Source organism: Triticum aestivum, chromosome 5A (genome assembly GCF_018294505.1).
Source record: "Triticum aestivum cultivar Chinese Spring chromosome 5A, IWGSC CS RefSeq v2.1, whole genome shotgun sequence".
Classification (NCBI taxonomy): domain Eukaryota; kingdom Viridiplantae; phylum Streptophyta; class Magnoliopsida; order Poales; family Poaceae; genus Triticum; species Triticum aestivum.
The window spans coordinates 472,150,648-472,173,885 of NC_057806.1; the positions used below are offsets into that span (position 1 = coordinate 472,150,648).

A 23,238-nucleotide genomic window follows, 5' to 3' on the forward strand; every position below is an offset into this window, starting at 1 on the left:
ACTCCCGTACGCAACGCACTAGCAGCTCAGGCTTTTGTGTCTTTCTTGTTCTCATTCACTGGCCAGTGTTTTGTTCAATGGCCCGGCAAGAGGGGTAGGAAGTGGGCTGCGCCCCAGGCCAGTTTTTTTGTTCTCTAGATATATAGGCTGAGAAATTTTTCACGCCCCAGGCCATTGCCTGGGCTGCCTGGGGCCCAGATCTGCCCATGAAAGTGGCTATGGAGAGCCTCCGCGTACCTGTTTGAGGTGAGGTGTGGCTTCGAGGGGGTATGAGGATGTGGCGGATCTGCAGGGAGTTGCCGGTGGTACATGAATATGACATATGGGGCCGTGTAGTCACTAAGAGTGGTGTGTGATCCCAATTTTCCCATGCGCCAAACAGCTACTTGGTTGACATTGTCGGGTATCAGTAAGTTAAAAAAGTGGCAATTTGAGTATTAGGAGTTCATTCGATTCAAATTGACTCCACGAGTTTGAAGGTTTAAGAGTTTCCTCGATAACTATAAAGCACCAATAGCCAGTGACCATTCGCCAGCCGGGATGACATTTGCGAACGACACGGCTGAACAGTTTTTGAAGTGGGGTGACATTTGCAAAACTGCAATGGCAACGTTTAAATCGCGTGACCTTTTTATGTAAATTCGTAAAGGCTGCAATGGCATTTGCCATTGACTATTTTTCTTTTGGGTCATTGCAAAAAAAAAACAAATTCTTTTTACCCATGGCATTTTTTGTGCTTTAAAAAAGTCTGATGACATTTTTGTTTTGTAGCACAGGAAAATCCGGGCTTTAATCTGGCACAGCAAAAACCTAGTTGGGCTTTTTTCGCTGGAGTACGAAGAAGCCGTTCGGTCTGGGAGTCCAAAGAGAAAGGAAACGGGAGAAGTTCTTTCACGCACGAGGGAAAAAACAGCCGCAGAAAAAGAAAGGGGGAGAAAAGCTAGAGAAGTGCCCACGTACGAGAGAAAAACAAACCACGGATAAGAAAAGGAAACGGACAGCGCTACGATCGGGATCACATGGTACGAGTACGAGACTAGAGAAAAAACAAACTTCTAGAATAAAAAAAAAGGAAAACGGGATTAGGGAGATCGACGGGGAAGGAGAATCGCGCTAGATAATCGGACGTGGGACGAGGCGTTCGGTACTTTCACACACACACAAAAAGATTTGGTGTGCGCCGTCGCCGTCGAATCAAATCTAAAGCGAGAAGCAGCGCCCGGGTGCTTGGACTCTGAATTTGGGAGCGATGTCGTTCGCTTACAAGTTCAGGTACATCGTCGTCGGCGACACAGGTGCGTGCCCTTCTTCTCGACCCCGCGCCGGCGCGCTCCCGATGTCCATCTGCTCTCTTTCGTTTCTAGTCCATCGTGCCCTGATTTTATCATCGGTTTGTTGCGTGATCTCGTACGCGAATCCACTTCCGGTTATAAGTAGAAACTCGAGATCTTGTTCGTTTTTCATCGACGGCCGCCGTCCAACAACGTGCTGCCGCGCGGCTCGGATCGTACTTGCTATATTATGGCTACAGTTTCGATCGACGCAACTGTAGGGTTTTATCTTTTCAGTAGAAAGCCTTGTATATGCTTGCGTTGGCCTAGGCCAGAAGCCAAGAAGCAACCATGACCATGTTAATTATGAATTTGCTGTCCCAGGAGTTGGAAAGTCATGCCTCCTGCTGCAGTTCACCGACAAGCGGTTCCAGCCCGTGCACGACCTGACCATCGGCGTCGAATTTGGGCAGCGGATGGTCACCATCGGCAAGAAGAAAATAAAGCTTCAGATCTGGGACACGGTCCGTAAGTTGTTCCGCTATGAACCTTCAGACGAAACTAAGTGCATTCCCTACTGTCAAACCTTTACTGAAGTGATCTGCATGCATGATGCAGGCAGGTCAGGAGGCTTTCAGGTCAATCACAAAATCCTACTACAGAGGTGCGGCCGCGGCTCTCCTGGTTTATGACATCACCAGGTACATTCACCAGATTAAGCATGCATTTTAAGTTGCTGTCGTCTTAGAATTTTACCAGTAGACTAAGAATGTCGATCCTTTCCTCTGGTGATGAGCAGGAGGGAAACCTTCAACCACGTCGCGAGCTGGCTGGAAGAAATGAGGGAGCAGGCGGACGGCAACAACAACATCACCATCATGCTGGTCGGAAACAAATCAGATTTAGGTCAGAGGCGGGCCGTCAGCACGGAAGAGGGCGAACAGTTCGCCAAGGAGAACGGCCTCGCCTTCATGGAGACCTCGGCCAGGACCCGGCACAACGTGGAGGAGGTAACTCGACGCACCGAATCGCATCGCGGCGGCGCGCAATTCACCATGGCATTTTTCTGACATGACCTGACCTATGCACGCAGGCATTCCTTCAGAGCACGTCCATGGTGTACGAGAAGATCCAGGAAGGCGCCATCGATCTCTCCAAGGTGAGTGTCTGCTAGCAGCTGCTTATCGGGTTAATTTTCTTAAAACAAGATTATCGGGTTAATTTGTCCACTGTTGTCTCTCTTGCAGTGTAGTGGTGTCACGCCCGGAGTTGATGAATTATGCAACCTTGACAGGGACACGCTGCCGTCTGGAGCCTAAGGCTGCTGCAGCAGCTGAGGGCTGAGCATAACTTGGACGACACAGTTCCGTCTCTCAGATGATGTTTGATACTAGTGCAAATCTGTAGTATATATGTAGATCACTTGGCAGTTTAAAATGATGTAAAGCGTTTTACAGTCTTTCAATGTTATATTTTTTCTAGTGTCTTGATTTTTACTTTGCTATACTTTTTGTCTTGTCGAGAGCGAGAACTTGGAAATTGCTTTTGGCTCCCGGCTCCATGGAGCCTGGATATTGAAAAATTCAAAACTATGAGAGAGAGAGAGAGAGAGAGAGAGAGAGAGAGAGAGGGAGGGAGGGAGGGAGGGAGAGAGACTAGTTTGTAAATTTTCATGATGAAACATGATTTTTAAGTTTTAAAAATTTCTAAAAACACACACATACATATGGATGTATACTAATTTTTGTAAACTTTCATGATGAAATACATTTTGGTGTTGGGTACACAAAAAAGACAAACTCAGGCATTTCTAGCACATACTAGTATTCAGTATAAAAACTAGACGACACCGCACGAGTTTTTCTGCAAAAAAAAAAGACACCGCACGAGTTGCTGCGGGGACTTTTAATAAGCATAAGTGAGGATTTGATGAAATAAAAAAATTGACTCTGAAAGGCAGGTGCCCTGCCTTTTCATTGAAGATTAGGGGCTCATTCGGTTTGGAGGATTTTATAACGTAGGAATTAGTACTAGTATAAGAATTTTATAGGATGACACTTGCCATCCTAAGGAATTGACTCGCCTCGTTCCTACACGTAAAATGAGCTTTGAGTGGATGTGTAATTTCCTTCAAAAGCATAGGAAATGAATAGTATTCCTATAAAATTCCTGTACACATTTCCTACAAACCGAATGCATCTATAGGAAATTTTCCTCCGGGATCCTTATTCCTATGTGTTTCCTATGAAAATCCTCCAAACCGAATAGGCCCTAGGAATTTACATGAGGGAGCAGATGTAAGGAAGAGAACGCAGTCATTGGAGATGCGGCATGAAACAACTACATTAAAGAGCTACAGCTATCACTTCTAAATCAGCTTTCACCAAAGCGATCACCCCATTTTCCGGTGAATACTCTTCTGTTTCGCTCATTCTAAATGTGCCACGCAAAGTAGGCCGTGGCGGCAGTGTTCTTCTTGGGCCCTTGGTAGCAGAAATGCCACAAGTCTGGATGGAGTCCAAAGAGCTAGGAAAGATCAGACAATGTTGTGGCAAGGTATAGTGCAGTTTGAACCAAACTTCCTGGGCAAAAGTGCAAGTGCTGAAGAGGTGCAGCGCAGACTCAAGCTCCTGATTGCAGAAGGAGCGCACATTGTTATGATCGGAGCCTTGGGCACGCAATTTGTCTGCAGACTCAGGGAGTGTTTGGTTCAGAAGTCCTAGGACTTTTTCTAGTCCCAGGGACTAATCAAAAAAGACTCTCCAGTAGAGTCTTTTTCTAGTCCCTGTAAAAAAAGTCCCTCCCGTTTGGTTCCTAGGGACTTTTTAGGGACTTTTTCTAATTTCTGGGACTAAAAAGTCCCTGAACCAAACACCCCCTCAAGCTTCTGATTGCAGAAGGAGCACACATTGTTATGACCGGAGCCTTGGCCCTTGGGCACGCAATCTGTCTTCAGTGGGAATGATTATTTTTTTTACTTTCCTCTCAATCTTCAGCCTCCAGGTCATCTCAAGGTCTGGCCTAGAAACGGATCCAATGAATTGACACGAGTAGGCCGAGCTGGCAGAGTATTGTTTTGAAGACGTCCAATTCCAGTTGATTCTATCCTGGACATGAGTGAGGCTGATATTCTGATTTTTTTGGCAAAGGGATAGAAAAGCATCAAGGTCAGATAATTTGTAGTGACAAGTGACGTAGCAACATTGTACAGATAATTTGTGCACAGGAAGCCAATGAAGCATGTAGGTAGGTCGTGTGTGGCATTGTGGATGTTTAACATTGTGGCATTGTGGATGTTTATCAACCAGCGATTAAGCGCGCATGTTTATCTGTCATTAGCTGCTTCATTTGGTCAGCTGGTACTGCAAATCTGGTGTCCAACTAGCTTAGCAGGACAATATGCTTACATCCATAGGTAAATGGTTCTAGTTATCATGAACCACATTCAGGCGTCCCATATCATGACGACCGCGATGACACCGACGCCAAGCGCAACGGCGAGCCACCGGCCGACGGGGGTGTCGGCGGCGACGGGCCTCTGGGGCCTGTACCCCTTGGCGAGGAGGTGGTTGATGGAGACGTAGACAAAGATGCCCGTGGCGAGGCCCATGGAGATGGCATAGATCCAGTCGGCCACCCGGCCCTCCGTGGTGGCGTCGACGAGTATGCGGCGGCGACGCCGATGGAGCTGGAGACGGCGAAGGCGAAGGCGTAGCCGAAGCAGGAGAGGAGGGGGCGGTCGGGGAGCATCCGGAGCAGCGAGATGCCCATGGCGATCGCGGCCAAGATCTTGTGCAGGCTGATGGTCCACAGCGCCTTCCACGCGTCGGCTTCCGTCTCTGCGAGTAATCGCCGATTCGAAGACCGGATCAAGTAGAAGTAGGCATGAAAATCAGTGACTGAAGCAGGGTCGAGAGGTACACACGCATCTAGTAAGATGCAGAGATCCTCTCATTCATGGCAGTCAAAATCCAGGAAATTTCAAGCTCTGTCTCTGTCTTACCGGCAACTCCAATGGCGATGCCTTCGAAGACGGAGTGGAAGCAGAGCGCGGCGATGAGGAGCACGCCGTCGCCGATGGTGCTCGCGTTGCGCAGCATGGATGCAGTCGACGGTCCGTGCGCGTCCTGCACGCGCGGCACCGCCAAGTTATTACATACTGCACGCGCGAGTACACAGAGCTGTGTGGTAGTCTGAACGACTGCCAAATCAACACCGGACTCGGAGGCTGCACTTACAGATGTTTGTGGTTCGATGCTGTTGTCATCGGTGCTGCTCAGCTTGCCCTCCTCCAGCGCTCCTGGAAGTTTGTAAACAGAGTTGGATTCTCAAGTGAACGTTTAAACCATGACTAATAAGATCGCAGGAGTAACGATAAGACCGTGAAAATGCGCATCGAAAGATTGCCAATCACCCCTTCAAAAAAAAAAAAGATTGCCAATCACGTAGCACGTAGCGCCCGCCCCGGAATAGAAAGGGAGCAAATTTGCATTTAACCCGACGAGCAGCTGCCACCTTTACACCGCCGGCCAGCTGCTGTATGCGCAGATATAGCAGTTAGTTTCAGCGGAGAACGTGGGACCTGCTGCTGCTCACCTGCACTCGGGGCGGTCCGGCCGGGGCCGCGCGCGACGACGGAGGAGACGACGCACTCGGCGAGCATGGTGAGGACGTACCCGGCGCAGGCGAGCATGGAGGCGAACGGGTAGTCGCTGTGGGGGGCGAGGTCCCCGAAGGTCTCGTCGGCGTCGCTGAGGAAGTGCATCATGGCGGTGCCGAGGATGACCCCGCCGGCGAACTGCGTGCCCAGCGCCAGGAACGCCTCGTTCCACCGCATGAAGTAGGGGGACACGCCGCCGGCCAGGGTGCCCGCGAACACCAGTGCCAGGCACCACAGCTTCACCGCCACCAGCCCCGGCGCCCGCAGATCCGGCTTCGCCTTCGCGCCGCCGTCCGCGTCGCCGTCGCCGTGTCCGCCACCTCCATGGGCCCAGGCAGTGCTCGCGGACGCGCTGAGCCAAAGGACGAGAAGGAGGAGGTGGCGGGAGCTGGTGGCCGATGCCATGCCCATGCCCGTGCGTGCCGTTGCTGTGCTGGGCAGTGCGGGAACCATGCGGAAGGTAGATAGGAGCCGAGGACGGGGAGGGGATTTAGGCTCCGTTTGGTTTGGAGGCAGAAAAAATGAAGGAATAAGTAACTGCACAGGAATAGAGTCGAGCGACTAGAGCGAGCCTATGGAGCCTTGTGACCTGTTCGGTGTGCAGGAAATGGAGCCCTTGGAGTACGATGAAGAGATGGGCGTTCTCACAGCTGATTAGAGTTTTTTATTGTCTCTAGACGTGATGACCTCCCATGCAGCCATTGTTTATTCGGCTGGACCACACTATAGCAAGAGCTTAGCCTCGCGTCTCGGTCAGAACATGAGGTTCCGGTGGATTTTTCGTTTCCTGTGAAAAGTACAGGTTCACGTGACTTTCCACTGGAACAGAATACCAGATTCCTGTGAAACGAACGCACTGCAGGTAGAAGTTACTAAGGAAACTGATCCTTCAAAAGTTCCTGTGAGATTCCTGCGTACCGAACGGAGCCTTATACGTGGGCAGGAAGCTTGCAAGGAGCTGATGTGTGGGCCCACGTGTTGCCGGAGTACACTTCTTCTCGGGCTAGTACTCTTTCTCTTCTTAAATTGTTCTCGTTTTGACAATCAAATCCTCCTTTATTCAGTCATAACAACCATTGCATCGTTTACAATCAAAGGAATCACTGCATATTCCAACCAAGTGTTCGATGGAGAAAATCTAGCTAGTCTAGCCAGTTCGTGAGCTACATGATTACTCTCTCTATTACAATTATCAAAGATAACATGACGGAAACTAAAGACTTAAAATAACAGTCGTCGGAAACGGCAGTGGCCAATGAAGAAGAAGAACCATTTTTTAATGCCGCGACCACCTCCACGCTGTCTGAGTCGATCTCAATTTTACTGCAACCAACAGTTTGTGGCCTAGCTTGATCAAGTTATATATCGACGGCTTGGGGGGGCCTAGTTGATGTCAATGAAGGCGATCCTACTTCAACGGCTTGGCCTTGGACTTATGTGCCACGTAAATCCTTGGGCCCTAGAATCTGGATTGTACACTTCGACACGGCTCCGCACTCCATGAGCTAAGAATTTGGGGGGGGGGGGGGGGGGGGGGGGTATGGAACACATACACCATAATGGCGACCAGTACTCCAAGATGAAAAATGGTAAGGCCGAGATTGAGAACATGGGAGGTCGGGGATGGCTGGTCCTACTTCAACGACTTGGTCTTGGACTTGCTGTTGATAGGTTTTTGCCCTATGACATGTGTTTGGCACATGCAGTGGCTTTTTTTGCCAATGTGTTGAACTCACTCTTCCTTCTTCCCTTCCTAGACATTGTTCTCGTACTGATTAAGTTGTTAATGAAAAGGAGCAGAGCCTGGTTCAAAAAGAAAATGTTGCATGAGAGAGAGAGAGAGAGAGAGAGAGAGAGAGAGAGAGAGAGAGAGAGAGAGATAATGATGCAGTTGCGTGCAAATGAATATACGAAGTCATAGCTCTCGCTAGAGGCGACCGACCCGAGTGACGTCGGTTGCCCAATCAGAATTGTTACCCCACAATTTTACTCATGTAATTCATGAACCAGGAAGTCATTTAACCCACGACATTGAGCAGCTCATATAACATCATATTATCATCACACTCATGGCGTGAACACACGTTTGAGCAAATAACCATGTGCTAGAGCTAGAATGAAAATATGCTGCAACAAGGCAACAATGTATAGTATTATCATGTAAATACTTCAGTTCAAAATTTTGTCTCCTTACGTCAGTTATTTCGGAACAGGGGGAGTAACTGACAAATTAAGCGGGCACAATTCACTTAGCCCACTCACTGCCAACAAGCCGGAAATTGGGCTACCGAGGCCGTTTATCCGTGCCGCCTTCAGAATCCTGGCAAGATGCTGAGATGTTTGGCGACCCTGTTTACCTGCTGCAGTGTTGCACGCATCCAGCTTTAGACGTGGACGTCCGGACATTGGAGCACTGAACCAGAATGTTGCACGAAGCCTTGCTAGAAGCTGCGGCGCCGAGTCAATTTAGTTGCAGTCTTCTTCTCTCTGGCCGGAAGTTTTCTCCCACTGAGAGTTGCAGTCGAACGGATGTCGTCGATGAGATCCTGGTCCGCGGCGTCCATGAACTCCTCAAAATCCTCAGGAATCTCGTACATCTTCCCGAAGTCCACAAGCAGCCTCACCCAGGTCCTCCTGAGCGCCGGCAGGCCGTAGGTGTGTGCCGCCTGCAACCTCTCCAACACGTTCTTCGTGCTCACGTCCCTCCTAAGGCTCTCCTCACACGCCTTCTTGAGGTCCGCGATGCCATACTTGTCACTCGCGGCGAGCAGCTCGCCCCGGTGCACGAGCAGCTCGTCCTCCGACGCGATGACACCGTAGAGGTAGCCGACCAAGGTCTGACACGCGTCGATGGACATGTCGGAGATGTCCACCTTGGAGAGCTTCTTCTCCCTGAGGTTGTGTGAGAACATCCTCAAGAACACCGGTGACCGCGCGGCCAAGACGGCGCGGTGGGCCTTGATGCTGCCACCAATGGCGTTGATGGTGATGTCTGTGAGGATGCCTTCTCGCAGCATACGCGCAAAACCAGACTGTGCTTGCTCCACCAACGTCCTCATCTCCCTAGAGCGCAAAACAGACTCCGGTTTGCCACGCTGTATAACAAAAAAAAACTTCATTTTACACTAGTTGTAATATATCTTCCTGCTTCATCGCTGTCCTTAAGGTCTCAATGTATTTAGATAGCAAGCTCAAAATTCACACAATTGCTTTAAGGAAGAAAATGAAAATGAAGGAAAGGAAATATGAGTTTTACCCTAGTCATTTTGATAAATTCGATGTCAATCAAGCATCTTCTTGATTTACATCCATCGGTCACTGTCCATGTATAAGGACAGTTGAGAGGCACGCTAACCACTGCATGCGTGTGCTACTTGTTAGCAACGTTTGAAAAAATCCACCCATGTTAAAGAGTAAAGACGTACATTAGCAAAATAGAGTGGTTTGTAAATACCAAATGCGCACCAATATACTTGGAAAAAGATACCCCCTCCAATCCGAATTAATTCACACAACCTCTATGTCGGATCGGAGGGAGTACAAAGTCCAAAACACTACAAAGGGACAAAAATAATTACAGTAAATTGTTTGAGGTTTAGGACCCATGATTTGAAGTAAACATCACAAAGACATATATATTGTAAAAAAACCCAGAAGTACGAAATTAGAAACTGTTATCCGCATTTGAGTGATTAAGCATGTTATGTCTTAAGGGACCTAGTTCACAAGACTGATCAATGCGTCTCTTTCTGGCAGGAAAGAGAAGGCTATTGGTAAATATCACGCCATACACACTCACAAAAGAAAGGTGAACATGATTAGACTCTGATAGACAGAACCCTTTCGGTTAAATTAATGATAAAGAAGTGCAGTCTGCTAATTACAAACCACTTAATCGAATGTTTAGTATTGAGTGTTGATAACCATCCGATCAAGATCCTCTCATTCTTTTTATACATGTACTCTTTGTTCTAGATCGAACGATACTAGTTATTCATCAATTGAATAGCAAAACCAAAAACCATATATATATATATATATATATATATATATATATATATATATATATATATATATATATATATATATATATATATATATATAGTTTGTCCTACAATATTTCTGCAAACTACGCGTGGATCCACAAAACTTACTCTTATATTTGTGAACCAAACCATAAACAGTTTAAAATTTGTTTTTTTCGATTGCACAAAAGGGATGACCATAGTGTACACTAGAAAATTTTACCTTCAAGGTTTTGAACCACGCCCAGTCGATTTTCAGGAAAATGTATAAGTTTCAGGGAAACAGAGGCAGCGTATTTGTCAAAAGATCGTGAAGATGGCGAAAGCGTCACTGAAGTATGCCCGTTCGTTCGGACTGCGGATAGGTGCCTACACAATTTTTTTTTAGAACATAGACGTCAGGGACATCCGGCTTTAAATTAATAAAGCCCACAACGTAGGCAGCGTATGACAACCACATGACCAACACACGGCACCAGACAAACGACGAGCAGGTCTTGGAAACAGCAACTGGAGAAGGAATAAAGTACGTTACAAGGCATGTCCGGCCTAGCGAAACGAGCACGCAGGCTCGGCTGAAACTACAACCAAAAGGGGCTGCCCATCCCTATGCGACAGCAGACGGCGCGGACGACGGAGCGCGGGACTCGGCGTAAACTAAGCGAAGACGGCAAAGATCTTGGCGATGAAGATCAGAGTCCTGTTGTCTGCCCAGCGGTGCCCATTGCTGCAAGAAAACGATGCATTTGAAGATAACGTCAGCGGGATGCGAGGGAAATACGCCCTCAATAGTAAACTTGTTACGAATATGCCAGATAGCCCATAACATGGCCGCCACACACGTCCACATGACCCGACGAGTCGGGCCATGAACCAATGACAAAGAAGACACTAGCGCGGCTCGGGAGCGGGGATCCCAATCCACCCCCGCGGCCTCACGGACCGCGCTCCAAGCAAAGCGCGCCAAAAAGCACCGGAAGAAAGCGTGGTCAGCATCTTCCGGAACCCCACACAAAGCACAAGGGCCGGAGGCGGGGCCGTTGCGCTTAGCAATGTTGGTAGAGGTAGGAAGGCGATCTTGGCAGAGTTGCCAGAGGAAGACCTTGATCTTGAGAGGGATTTTAGCCTTCCAAAGCCCCATGGCAGCCGAAGGGACCTGGCCGCGGGTAAGCTCTCTGTATAAGGAATTGACAAAGAATTTGTCAGAGCCCGAAAGTCTCCAAGAGACCGTGTCCGCGGAGTCCGACAGGCGAACATCCGCGATCAAATCCCGAAGGCGGTCCCACTCCGCCATTTCCGTCCCCGATAATTCTCTTCTGAAGTTGATGTAGGGTGGGGAGGAGCTAAGAGCCGAAGCAACCAGTTGGTTGGGCTCGACTGCAATGGAGTAGAGTTGGTGAAACTCCGACCATAGGGGTTGGTGGCCAATCCAAAGGTCTAGCCAAAACCGTGTGGAGCGCCCGTTGTTAACCCCAAACTTCACGCCCCTGGCGAATAAGGGTTTTAGGGCTTGAATGGAGTTCCAGAAGGGGGACCCACGAGAGGCCGCCTCGAAGAAATTCCCATTCGGGAAGTATTTCGCACGGAGGAGGTCGATCCAGAGGCCAGTCTCATCCTGAGACATCTTCCAGATCCATTTGCACATGAGTGCAATATTCATCAGCTTGGAGTTGATGATCCCAAAGCCCCCCTGGGCTTTAGGTCTACAAACGGCCTGCCATTTGACCATATGGTATTTCCGTTTAGGTCCCGCTCCTTCCCAAAAGAAACGGGACCGCGGGGTATCCAACTTAGTGTGTACCCCATCCGCCAGCAAGAACAAACCCATGACGAACATAGGTAAGGATGAGAGGCTGGAGTTGGTTAAGATTAGTCTAGCCCCTGAAGACATAAATCTACCTCTCCACGGACACACCCTGCCCGCTACCTTGGAGGTGAGAGGTTCCCAATCGGCGATCGAACATTTCTTCGCCGCGATCGGGAGGCCGAGGTAAGTGAATAGAAACTGGCCAAGTTTGCAGTTAAGCAAGTTGGCTACCCGCTGACTTTCGGCCGCGTCCATCCCTATGGACACCACTTCACACTTGTGGAAGTTGATTTTAAGCCCCGACATGAGTTCAAAACACAACAGAATGGCCTTGACCGTTGCGATACTGTGTGTGTCGGGCTCGAAAAGGAGGAGTGTGTCATCCGCGTATTGCAGGTGTGACACTCCCCCCGGGATCAGGTTGTCCACCACTCCCCTGATGTGGCCAGCCAAACGAGCTCTGTCGAGGCTACGGCGAGGCTGGGTCCCCCTGACGCAGCCCACGCTTGTTGCGGAAAAAGTTCCCGACTTCTCCGTTCACCGCAATCGCCGTTTGACCCCCCGAGACCAACTGCATCATGCGATGAACCCAAACCGACGAGAATCCCCGGTCCAGGAGGACCTGACGGAGAAACTCCCAGTTCACGCGATCGTACGCCTTCTCAAAATCAAGTTTCAGGAGAATCGCGGGCTGGCGAGCGCGTTTTAGGGAGTGGACAATCTCTTGGAGGGCCAACGGCCCCTCTAAGATGTTGCGCCCCCGAATAAAAGTCGATTGGTTCCTACTAATAATACGGTGAGCTATCGGAGACAAGCGAGTCGAACAAGCCTTAGCACAAATTTTAAACGGAACATTAATCAACGCTATGGGATGAAAGAGCCTAATATGATCCGCGCCCGGAACTTTGGGGATCAGAGAGAGAACCCCAAAGTTTAGGTGAGAGATATCTACCGTACCCGGCATAAAACCATTGCAAACGTCAAAAATAGGCCCTTTGAGCACTTGCCAAAACCTTTTGAACATCGCCACCGGCCACCCATCCGGCCCGGGTGCGGTGTCGGATTTCATGCCAAGGGTCGCCTTGTCAATCTCCTCCGGGGTAAAGGCCAATCCCAGGCCCTCGTTTTCATCGTCCGTGACCCGCAACGCAGGGTCCTACACATCCGCCCTAAGCCGGGCACGGGATTCCTCCCTGGAACCCATAAGTTGGATGTAGAACTCGTAAATGTGGCGGACGAAATCCTGTTGCCGCAAAAGGAGCCCCTGCTCAGATTGCAAGCGCAGAATGGCGCATTTGCGGCGACCGCCATTAGCATAGGCGTGAAAATATTGAGTATTCACGTCACCCTTAAGCGTCCACTTGATACCATCGCGTCTACGCCAGTACTCCTCCTCAACTCTAAGGAGGGACTCGACCTGGGCCTCAAGCGCGTAGCGCGGAGCCCAATCTTGCTCCGAAAAGGTCAGGAAAAAATATAGTATTTGGAAACCATATAGTATTTGGAAAAAAATATATAGAAATAATGCGTAATCATCGGATGCTGGGGGATCCTAGCCCACAACAACCACCACCGCAGGATGCTCCTTCAGAAATCGGATTAGTCTGTTATAAGCACTTACAAGTTACAACAGCAGTACCCCTATCGTTTCGAAATCATCCTTGTAAGGTGTACTCCCTTTGTAAACTAATATAAAAGCGTTTAGATCACTATTAATTTACGGAGAGAGTATAACCATAACAGCAAAGAATATAGTGTTGAGTTAAAAAAATTGAATATAGTGTTCCGCTAGAAATTTTGTTGAGAAAGGAACATAAGGGAAAAGGGGAGCAGCGGCAATACCATCTCCAGCTCCCAACATAGAAGTCTTCCTTGGATCTTTTGATTTGCTCATCGGGTCCGAGCTCCAGCAGCACAAATCTTCCTTCAACTTCCACGTCGCTCCCCGTGGTCGATCTTGACATCTCTCGGATGGACTTTTTGATTAAAGGCGGCGTGCTGTTCAGAGAAGAAGGCCGGTAACCCTAGAACTGGAAACCGTAAATTTCGAATGGCAGGAGGAAGGAAGCAGATGCCATCCAAAAACGGTTTAGGGGGTCCGTGCACGGTGATGTGCGGGTAGGTGAGTAAATTACGCGCTGGGGTTTGAGATAAGCGAGATATTGTTCCTTCCTTGACGCTGAATTCGTTTCCTGGGCATCCTGTTTTCACGAAATATTTGATTCGCCAGCGAGATTTCTTCCCTCCTCGTCTCCATTTCATTTATATTGCAAACTTGCATGAAAAGCAATATGTATTTTTTAGAGTCGCATGAAAAATATTTATTGCCAACTAATTAGTGTCAGAGTTGGCATCAAACAACGCGTGGCTAAACCTTCATGGTTCTCCCCCTGAAAATGTTAAACCAGCATCGATCTGAGGGGACGGGGAACATAGCGCGTGTTACAGCAAGTCTTTTTCAGTGGCCATAATTGGGGCTCCATATCTCTATCTCTACTATCTAAAAGAAACGTAGTGTTCCGTTTCCCCTCTTACGTTCCCCGTTTTTCGTCCAACCCTCACGACCCCCTCTCCCCTCCAACGATTTTTTCCTTCCTACGATTTTCTCCCTGCCGGTTTATCCTCATCTGGCCGGACAAACCGACTCTATCTTGGTAAGCATATAATTCACGTAAGGTAAACAATCGCAATCAATCCAAACGCAATTAATCATGCATGGCAATCAATTCTTTCATAGCAGTGATCAATCTCCTTCTTCCAATCAAACAGTGGTCAATCTTCTTCCTTCTTTCAATCAATTCCTTTCTTGTATGACCGTGGTTTATCTGCCATCACCCATTTTCTTCCGTGCTTTGATTGATTTATTTATTAGCTTACCAAATCAGTGATTATGGAAGCAATCATATACTATTACTCCCTCCATTCCGTTGATTGATCAGGCATATTTTTCTCTCCGGTTTTTCCATTGAATGAGGCGCATGGTGAGATTCACAGCCCAATCTTTCCGAACCGCTCTTTTGACGGCTCCTCCTCTATGCTAGAGTACAAATTAATTGTAGCCTCTTTATTTTCCTTTTGCATGACCATAACTTTTTTATTTTGCGGGAAAGCATGACCATAACTAACAACCCACTATTAGGGGATTTAGTTTGATGCATGGCCGGATGACAGGGCTATGACGCGGCTAAGGGATGACATAGCCGATCCCTTTCCTCCCAAGGCCTATGCATCTAAGAATCAGATCGCTGTCATCTCGCCCCCTTTAATTTCGCAAGGGCTCTAAACTGGATGCACACGGCTCTAACCGTCGCCAAGGGCGCCCACAGGACATGTACGTGAGGGAGGCCGCCGGGACGGAAAGCTCGTCAACCACACGGCCAACTCGGGGGCGGTGAGGAGACGTGCACTAACCCGGGCGGGTTCATGGTTAAGTTCATGGCGACGGGGTCGTGGAGGTAATTCAGGGATATTAACCGCTTGCGCTAGCAAAAGATCATGTTCGGCGGAGGCAGCTGTTGAGCGCCATGTCATTGCGGTCCTCAGCAATCGCTGACCGGCCCGGAAGCTTCATAAAATTTCATGAAATCCTGGCGATGGGCTTGATGGCGGCCTACTAGCTATAGACGAGATTGGCATTGTCGTCTTTCTTGAGGACCCAGGTGCGGCTGACAAACTCTATGGATAAGCGGAAGTCTTCTGCCCGGCTATTAGCTTTGACAATGCATAACGTCAGCTTGCTTGCACAAGGATTAATCATGATGCATGACGCATGCATCAACATGACGTCAAGAATTGTAAAAATTCAATAAGTGCTTCCTTCTTCCATAGTTTCCTTTCCTTGGGAAGTATCGATCCTTTTGTTTGGTGTGTTCTCCTTATTTCTAGGCTTGCATTTTGTGTTGTTTTGTTTGCTTTCGAGAGTTGTAAAAAATTATATTTTCATTTCATATTGCAGTATTCATGCAAAGGTTGAGCGACAACTATCTTTTGATCTTAAACCGTACTGTCTCTAATTTGTTTCCTTGTAATTTGTGCATTTTTTCTCCAATCTGTGTGGATGAGCTCGTGTTAGGTAGATTTGGAACATGTGACTGCAGATGTAAATTAATATGAACAAAGAATAACGGGGTATGAATTAACCACTAGCAAGTGCCACTGTGTGGATGAGCTCGTGTAAGGTAGATTTTGAACATGTGACTGTAGATGTAAATTGATATGAACAGAGAATAATGTGTTACGGATGAACCAGGAAAAGAGAATAACGGGCTATGAATGAACCACAATCTGTGTGGATGAGCGCGTGTAACTGGTGTAAGGTAGATTTGTAATATGTGATTGCAGATGTAAATAGTATGAACAGAGAATAACGGGCTATGAATGTACCACGAGCAAGTACTAGACACTAGGTGCCATTTATTCCAATAGGTATGTCAAATTACAAAGACAATTAATCATGTAGTCAAGAGTGGTTTTTGTGCACCCAGGCACATTGCACCCCCGGTGCACCCACAATAAAAAACTTAGCAAAACATTTCAAAAAATTCTGAAACTTTGTGGATGTGATCATGACCAAATGTTTTAGGTGCTTACAAAATTCTAAAACATCCGAGGAAATCTGTACAAAAAAATAGAAAATGGTATGTACTATGTAAGTACGCCACTCATACTAGCTGGTCGTTGTTGCCTTCTTGGTAGTTGTTGCGGCTTCTGAATTTACTGCACCACTATGTAAAACGACATGGTCAGAAGCTGGGGTGGGTGTATCAAGTGACTCTGATTACATGACTATTCCTAAATCAATCTCTGTTTTACCGCTGATGATGTATTGAACTGTGGTTATGTAGTATTTGTTGTTTCTGGATAGAGGGTACTGCATATTTGGGGTTCTGATCCTGGTTGGATACTTACTTTGCTTTAAATAAAGCACTATGTGACTATATTCTGGAGTTGTGACACTATCCTGGAGTAAATGAGGGGCTATGAGTATGAGACCAATGTAATATAAGCTTCTAATTTTTGATCTTTTTTACTTCTGTTTCTTCATTTCCCATTCAAAGAAGTTGCTAGAATCATAGTTTCATAGAGGAATTTTGTTATGATGATGATCATGTATGTTTAATTTATTGCAACAGGAGGAACTATCGTCATATCATTTGCAATGGACTGATGGGAAGGTTTAGGAGCTTTTGAGGATGAAGAACCATGAGAGGGTCAGTGGCACTTCCTTTGAATTAGAGAATAATGAGATTGGGCGAAGCTATGAATGACAGCGTCCCATCTCCCTACCTTCCGTCGGTCTCTCCCCTCACTCTTTTTGCGCCTCTCCATGGTGGTGCCTTACGATGCCTTGCCACAAGAGATAATTAATCATTATCAGGGAGAGAGGGTGAGGGGGAATTTTGTGCCCAATTGAAATGGAAGAAGAAGAACGAGTTAAATAGTAGTTCATGCGAGTTGGTGTTTATTCATAGAGAATCCCATGCATTATGCAATGCGGTATACAAGATCATCACTTTGAGGCATCCATATTGGGTTAGGGGCATGTGATTTTGTTCCCGTTGCAACGCACGGGCATTTTCCTAGTAATACTTTTTACAAGCACAACATTTTCTTGGTTTGTCAATATGTTTCATCTGTATCCTCTCTCTGTTGTGCTGGTCTTGACCCTCAATTTTTTTCTTACTACCCATTTTAAGTTATGTCCAATTTTTATTAAAAAATTGTACTCCAGAAAGACATTACACAAAAGCTGATTTGCTTGATGTGCCTTTCTATGTGGAAACTGGCTGGAGCATTGAGTATTTGATTAAGAAAAAATGGTGGTTACTTGGCTATGCTTTAGCACATAAATTGTTTTTTTATCAACGATTTTTCTTACCGTCTGGCCTATACGTTTGATTGCTTTAATAAAGCATACTGTACTTTGTTAGCCAGGGAAATTAAAGGATTAAGATCTGATTGAAGAATTTCCAACTACTGACCAGCAACATCTTCTGTAAGCAAGCCACTACTGAAGGGATGTCACAACGTCAAAAAGGAAGAAGGGATGTCACTTTAGGTTTGAGCGGGGGTTTGGGAAGATTGTGAATATCGTGATATCAGCTTTTCAGTGAAAATTTGTGCTATACATATATAAATTCAGGTTGTTATAAGACATATTCCCCTTTAATGGTGATGTGTACCGTTGATGTTTATCAATTGTTGAATGGAGATGTATCCTTGAATATTTTATGACATTTTTTAATGATTCGGTATTTTACGCAATCTTATGGATCACATCTCAACGGCAATTCCAGACGTGTTATGCATATTAAGAACAAATTACGATATTGGGGAAATTATTAAAGGGAAGATGCCGGTGGTTGATCTCCCTGTTGAACCTACCATTGTTAGAAAGAAACAATTACCCTGGCCTAAACCGCCAGCTAGATGGGTTGCTCTATCAACTGATGGCTCCTATGTCAAGAAAATTGGGTTGGCAGGTACGGATATGGTTCATAGAGACTCGGTAGGGACAGATATTATCTCGGCCTACAGATATCTCTTCCATTGCAAAGATGCTCTAGAATCCGAAATCAGCGCCATGTTGGAACTTGGAAAGTATCTCAATCAGTTTGCAGAGGACGGGGCTTCCTATTATTATTCAATCTGACTGTTCTGTCCTGGTTGCTGCATTAACTAACGAGTCATTGGACAAATCTTCTCATGGATATTTGATTCTGGAAATTAAGAGGCTCCTGGAACCGCGTAGGTTTATTCCGCAGAAATTAGATCATCACCAAAATTGTATTGCTCATTGTTTAGCTAATACTGGTCATTCTGGAGGTAGCACCACATGTTGGTTGCACCGTGTGCCAGACAGTGTCTACTTTTGTATTAGCATATTGTAACACTATTTTAGAGGAATAAACCAAATATTGTGCACGCAAATTTTTTAAGAACATATTGCGTAAATAAAACTCATGGTATATTCAATGATGTACCTACTTTTCTCTATAAATAAGGTGAAAGTTTGTAGTGTTTAACTTTTGCAAAAATCTATAGGCACTATATTATGAAACGGAGGGAGTATAATTATTATAAATGCATAAACATTAAAGTTGTAATTTAGTTAGCAAATAAAGTCTTAATATATCATTTATATGTGATTATATGATGCAAATAATGTTTATAAGATAAATATACTCAATCATAAATAACTATTGAATAAATACAACATGGTTAAGTGTGCGCGGAAGGTGGGGGGCATATGCCCCCACTCCGCCGTTATGTTCTTTAAATCACATTTAAAAAAATTATTTGGGTGTGTAGATGTATTGGGCCCTAGGCCTTTTGCCATGGCCTAGGACCGACCCTAGGACTTTAAGCATCGTAAGCAGCACCCGGATATGGAGGAAACGTCGATGTAAGCGTTGAGCTGGCAGACCTTCAGACAAGAGCACGACTTCTCGCCTAGGTAGCAGAAGCAGCGGGGATTTCCGCAGTAGTCGGTGGTTAACTTTGCGTCCTCGTATTGTTATGTTGGTTATTAACTCTGCGTGGCTTTATTTATAAAGTCGGGCATGTGTATTTCTTCTAAAAAATACAGATCATAAATGGACCTAGCAATCTTTTGTCAAACAAAAAAAGGAAACATGCAATCCATCACACCCTGATGCACAAAGCTTGGGCAACACAATTTATACTTATGCAATTCAAGAAACGGGAATGCAGTACTCATCTAGCCCACTCATCGCCTACAAAGCCCCGACATTGAACCGCTTGCACAGACGTTTGAGCAAACACTTGCGAGACCTAGAATGGGAATCTTGTAACAGACGAAGCGGGCACAATTCACTTGGCCCACTCGTCGCCTGCAAGCCGGACATTGAGCCGCCGGGCTCGTTTATCCGGAGCGCCGCCATCGGAATCCTGGCTTGGCGTGGACTTCCGCCGGCGACCCCGTTTACCTCCCGCGGTGTTGCTCGCATCCAGCTTAGGCGTGGACGTCGGGACTTTGGACCTCCTAGCCGGAATGCTGCTGCCTGAAGCCTTGCTAGGCGGAGACTTCCTCACACTGGGGCGCCGAGTCTTTTTAGCTGCAGGTTTCTTCTCCTTGGCCGCGAGCTTTCTCCCTCTGAGAATTGCGGTCGAGCGGATCTCGTCAGCAAGGTCCTGGTCTGCCGCCGCCATGAACGCCTCGAAGTCCTCGGGGATCTCGTACATCTTCCCGAAGTCCACGAGCAGCCTGACGCACGTCCGCTTGAGCGCCGGCAGGCTGTAGGTGTGCGCCATCTGCAGCCTGTCCAGCACGTTCTCCACGCCCACGTCCTCCCTCAGGCTCTCCTCGCAGGCCTTCTTCAGGTTGGCGATGCCGTACTTGTCGCCGGCGGCGACGAGCTCGCTCCGGTGCTCCAGCAGCTCCCACTCGGACCTGGCGTCGCCGTAGAGGTAGCGGACCAGGGCCTTGCACGCGTCCATGGACATGTCGGAGATGTCCACCGTGGAGAGCTCCTTCTCCCTGAGGTTGTGCGAGAACATGCTCAGGAACACCGGCGACCGCGCGGCCAGGACGGCGCGGTGGGCCCTCATGCTGCCGCCGGCCGTGTTGACGGTGATGTCGGTGAGGATGCCTTCTCGCAGCATGCGCGCGACGCCAGACTGGGCTTGCTCCACTGACGCCGTCCTCATTTGTGTAGAGCGCAAAAAGGATTCTGTTTTGCCATACTGTAATACAGAAAACTGCATCGTTAGTTCGTTACACTAGCAGTAATATGCGCTGCTGCTGCAATGTTGTCCTTAAGGTTCCACTTTATTCAGACAATAAATCATCTAAACAAAGCAAGAAACGGATGTGCGCGGGCAATGACATACATTCGGTCCCATTCATATATGAGGGATATTCTCTCTAAACTCAACGCAATCTAGCCTTTAAGTACAATCATCCATGTGATGTAAATTAAATTGGTAAAGGAACATTATTTTAAATAATTTGACAACATTATAATTTGAAATCCAAATTCGATCACACTGACAAACTCAGGTGATATATAGTAGAATTTGTGGGTGTTCTGTTTTTCTATGTTATTTTGTATTTTACTGAATCTCAAAATTGCCAGATTTAGGCTAAAGACTACTCATAGATGGTGGTGAAGTTACTTTGTGTCTTCCTCATTTCTCCATTGTGACTTTTTTCTCTCTCTATTGTGAGCCCTAATCTCGTGATTTCCATCTCTTTGCACAATCAGAGGAATGAGGAAGTTATCATTGAATCTCTTCAACTTTGTGTCATGTACATTTCTTATCCCTAGACCATCAGAAAGTCCTTCAATTATGATGTCGAATAGTCTTAGTCCCTAACTTATACTCTTACAATATCCGGAGAGCTCAAGAGTATCCGGAAAAAGAAAGTTTAAGGGACTGACTTAGACTCTTACTCCCTCCGTCCCAAAATAAGTGTCTCGGCTTTATTACAGTTTTGTACTAAAGTTAGTAAAAAATTAAGACACTTATTTTCGGACCGAGGGAGTATAATATTAGAAGTTGACAAATAGCCATCTGTACTTTAAGGAAGAAAAGGAAAAGAAAAAATATGTGAGTTTTACCTCAGTAATGTTGCGAAACTCGATCTCAACCAAGCATCTTGTAGATTTACATCCATCTGTCACTGTCCATGTATGAGGACCATTGAGAGGTAGGTCAACTTCTGCATGTGTGTACTACTTGTCAGTAATGTTAGAAATTTTTTGCCCATGTTAAAGACGTAAAATAAGTGATACAAAGCCGTTCGAAATTACCAATTGCAAATGCATGTATGTGGAAAATACAAAGTCTAAAAAGAGAAAAAAAATACAGTATATTGTTTGAGATTTAGAACCACGATATGGAGTAAACATTGCAAACAGGTAGGCCACGGATAAGTATCATGTCATACACATTGTTTGTAACGAAAGAGTCAACATGATTAGAGTGATTAATCCACCAATAAATAGACCCGAGAAGAGTAGTTTACAATATATCTAGTTTTATGAAGTAGTACAAGACATTTAGTTGAGTGTTTAGTCTCAAGTGTCAATGACGGCCTGATAAAGATCCTGTCATTTTTGTATACCCGAACAAATCTCGGTTCTAGATCGGACGGCTCTAGTTATTTATCCGTCGTCTGAGGAGAACATTTCATAGCAAGATAGGGGAAATAGGCTACCCTACAATATTTTGCAAACTACACATTGATCGGTGCTAACCATAGTTCACACAAGAAAATATTACCTTGACGATTATGAATTAGCACCGGTTGATTTTCAGGAAAGAGCACCAGTTTTAGGGTAACGGAAGCCAAGCATTTGTCCCAAAACAGTGAAGATGTCGAAAGCGTCACCGAAGTATGCTCGTCGACTCGGACCGCAGACAGTTGCCTGCACAATTCAAACGGAACGATTAGGAACACTTGGAAAGAACAAAAATACCAACCGAAAACCCGTCCGCTGCAAGAATTTTGTTGAAGAACGAAGAATAAAGGCAAATATATAGGAGGAGCGGCAATACCATCTCCGTTTCCCGACAGAGAACTCTTTCCTGGATCTCTTGGTTTGCTCATGGGGTCCGAGCTCCAGCAGCACGAATCTTCCTTCGATCTCCACGTCGTTCCTCGGGACCGGTCTCGACATCCCTCGGATGGAACTTTGTTCTTTGTCTGGTGAAAGGCGGCGTGCTGTTGAGACTTGAGAGAGAAGAACCCTAGAACTGGAAAAGTCAGATTTCGAATGGCAGGAGCCAGGAGGGAGGAGGGAGGAAGCAGAAAGGCTAAAACGGTTTAGGGGGTACGTGCACGGGGACGTGCGGGTAGGTGAGGAAATTACGGGGTGGAATTCGAGACGAGAGAGATCTTGCTCCTCGCTGACGCTGGCCTTGGTTTCCTGGGCATGCTGTTATCACGCTAATTGTAGTGTTCCAAAACTTGGCTGTGCTGATTAAATGGTTTAGCTTTTCCTTTTTTGGGAGGAACGATTAAATGGTTTAGCTTTGGGCAAGTATTTGTTTCACCATAAAATTCTGGCGAGGTTCCTTTCCCCTCCTCTCTGTTTTAATTGTCTTGCCAAACTTCCATCCATATATTTGTTGCCAACTTGGTAACTGCCGCTTGCCCAGCACTATGGCTGGACCTGTGTGAAGTATGGAATCGTTGTGTTCCATTTCAAAAAGGAAAACACTTGGTGACTGAAATGTTGTCACCATCCCTGACATGGCGGCCCCAGCTGGCAGCGACCTTGCCAACTCGTCGATCAGGGTCGCATGGCCAACTCTCGTGTGGTTGGGCCCCGACTAGGTGTAGTTTAGGCCCAGCGCAGTCTCTTCGCTACTTATTCCCATCCACACGAAAGAAGATGCCATCCAGTGGACCAGGATAAAGTGGTTACGACACAACTTGCTATTCTTCGTGTTCATTTTGTTTTGTTCCTCATTTGTATAACCCGAATTTGTGATTGTAATCGCTAC

The 23,238-nt window shown here is 46.6% G+C and overlaps 3 protein-coding genes and 1 pseudogene across 3 annotated transcripts; 1 reads left to right on the top strand and 3 right to left on the bottom strand.

The window, feature by feature from the left end:
* Nucleotides 1-1,021: 1,021 nt before the first annotated feature.
* LOC123107209 (ras-related protein RABB1c-like) lies at nt 1,022-2,751 on the top strand. The gene is made up of 6 exons (XM_044529211.1): nt 1,022-1,295; nt 1,656-1,795; nt 1,890-1,972; nt 2,071-2,281; nt 2,365-2,430; nt 2,519-2,751. Exons 1-6 carry the CDS (start codon nt 1,250-1,252, stop codon nt 2,588-2,590), a joined length of 618 nt encoding a protein of 205 aa, XP_044385146.1. The 5' UTR covers nt 1,022-1,249; the 3' UTR covers nt 2,591-2,751.
* Nucleotides 2,752-4,526: 1,775 nt separating this feature from the next.
* LOC123107210 (zinc transporter 2-like) lies at nt 4,527-6,370 on the bottom strand (annotated as a pseudogene).
* Nucleotides 6,371-8,372: 2,002 nt separating this feature from the next.
* On the bottom strand, nt 8,373-13,902 carry LOC123101412 (BTB/POZ domain-containing protein At1g55760-like). The gene is made up of 4 exons (XM_044522877.1): nt 13,606-13,902; nt 10,180-10,325; nt 9,188-9,288; nt 8,373-9,026 (listed from the first exon to the last, which is right to left on the bottom strand). The coding sequence occupies exons 1-4, from the start codon at nt 13,725-13,727 to the stop codon at nt 8,373-8,375; spliced, it is 1,023 nt and encodes a 340-aa protein (XP_044378812.1). The 5' UTR covers nt 13,728-13,902.
* A 5,523-nt stretch (nt 13,903-19,425) lies between these two features.
* LOC123107211 (BTB/POZ domain-containing protein At1g55760-like) lies at nt 19,426-22,560 on the bottom strand. The gene is made up of 4 exons (XM_044529213.1): nt 22,288-22,560; nt 22,012-22,157; nt 21,348-21,448; nt 19,426-20,469 (listed from the first exon to the last, which is right to left on the bottom strand). Exons 1-4 carry the CDS (start codon nt 22,407-22,409, stop codon nt 19,597-19,599), a joined length of 1,242 nt encoding a protein of 413 aa, XP_044385148.1. The 5' UTR covers nt 22,410-22,560; the 3' UTR covers nt 19,426-19,596.
* Between the last annotated feature and the right edge of the window lie 678 nt (nt 22,561-23,238).

Excerpts from the sequence above, each read along its gene's own strand:
- LOC123107209 (XM_044529211.1), top strand. The coding sequence starts at position 1,250 with ATGTCGTTCGCTTACAAGTTCAGGTACATCGTCGTCGGCGACACAG. Across the intron at positions 1,296-1,655 it reads CATCGTCGTCGGCGACACAG|GAGTTGGAAAGTCATGCCTC; the intron begins GTGCGTGCCCTT and ends TTGCTGTCCCAG. Across the intron at positions 2,431-2,518 it reads GCGCCATCGATCTCTCCAAG|TGTAGTGGTGTCACGCCCGG; the intron begins GTGAGTGTCTGC and ends TCTCTCTTGCAG.
- LOC123101412 (XM_044522877.1), bottom strand. The coding sequence starts at position 13,727 with ATGTCAAGATCGACCACGGGGAGCGACGTGGAAGTTGAAGGAAGATTT. Across the intron at positions 9,289-10,179 it reads CGTGGTTCAAAACCTTGAAG|TGGTTAGCGTGCCTCTCAAC; the intron begins GTAAAATTTTCT and ends ACACGCATGCAG. Across the intron at positions 9,027-9,187 it reads AATTTATCAAAATGACTAGG|CGTGGCAAACCGGAGTCTGT; the intron begins GTAAAACTCATA and ends TTTGTTATACAG.
- LOC123107211 (XM_044529213.1), bottom strand. The coding sequence starts at position 22,409 with ATGTCGAGACCGGTCCCGAGGAACGACGTGGAGATCGAAGGAAGATTC. Across the intron at positions 22,158-22,287 it reads TCTGTCGGGAAACGGAGATG|GCAACTGTCTGCGGTCCGAG; the intron begins GTATTGCCGCTC and ends TGAATTGTGCAG. Across the intron at positions 21,449-22,011 it reads GCTAATTCATAATCGTCAAG|AAGTTGACCTACCTCTCAAT; the intron begins GTAATATTTTCT and ends ACACACATGCAG.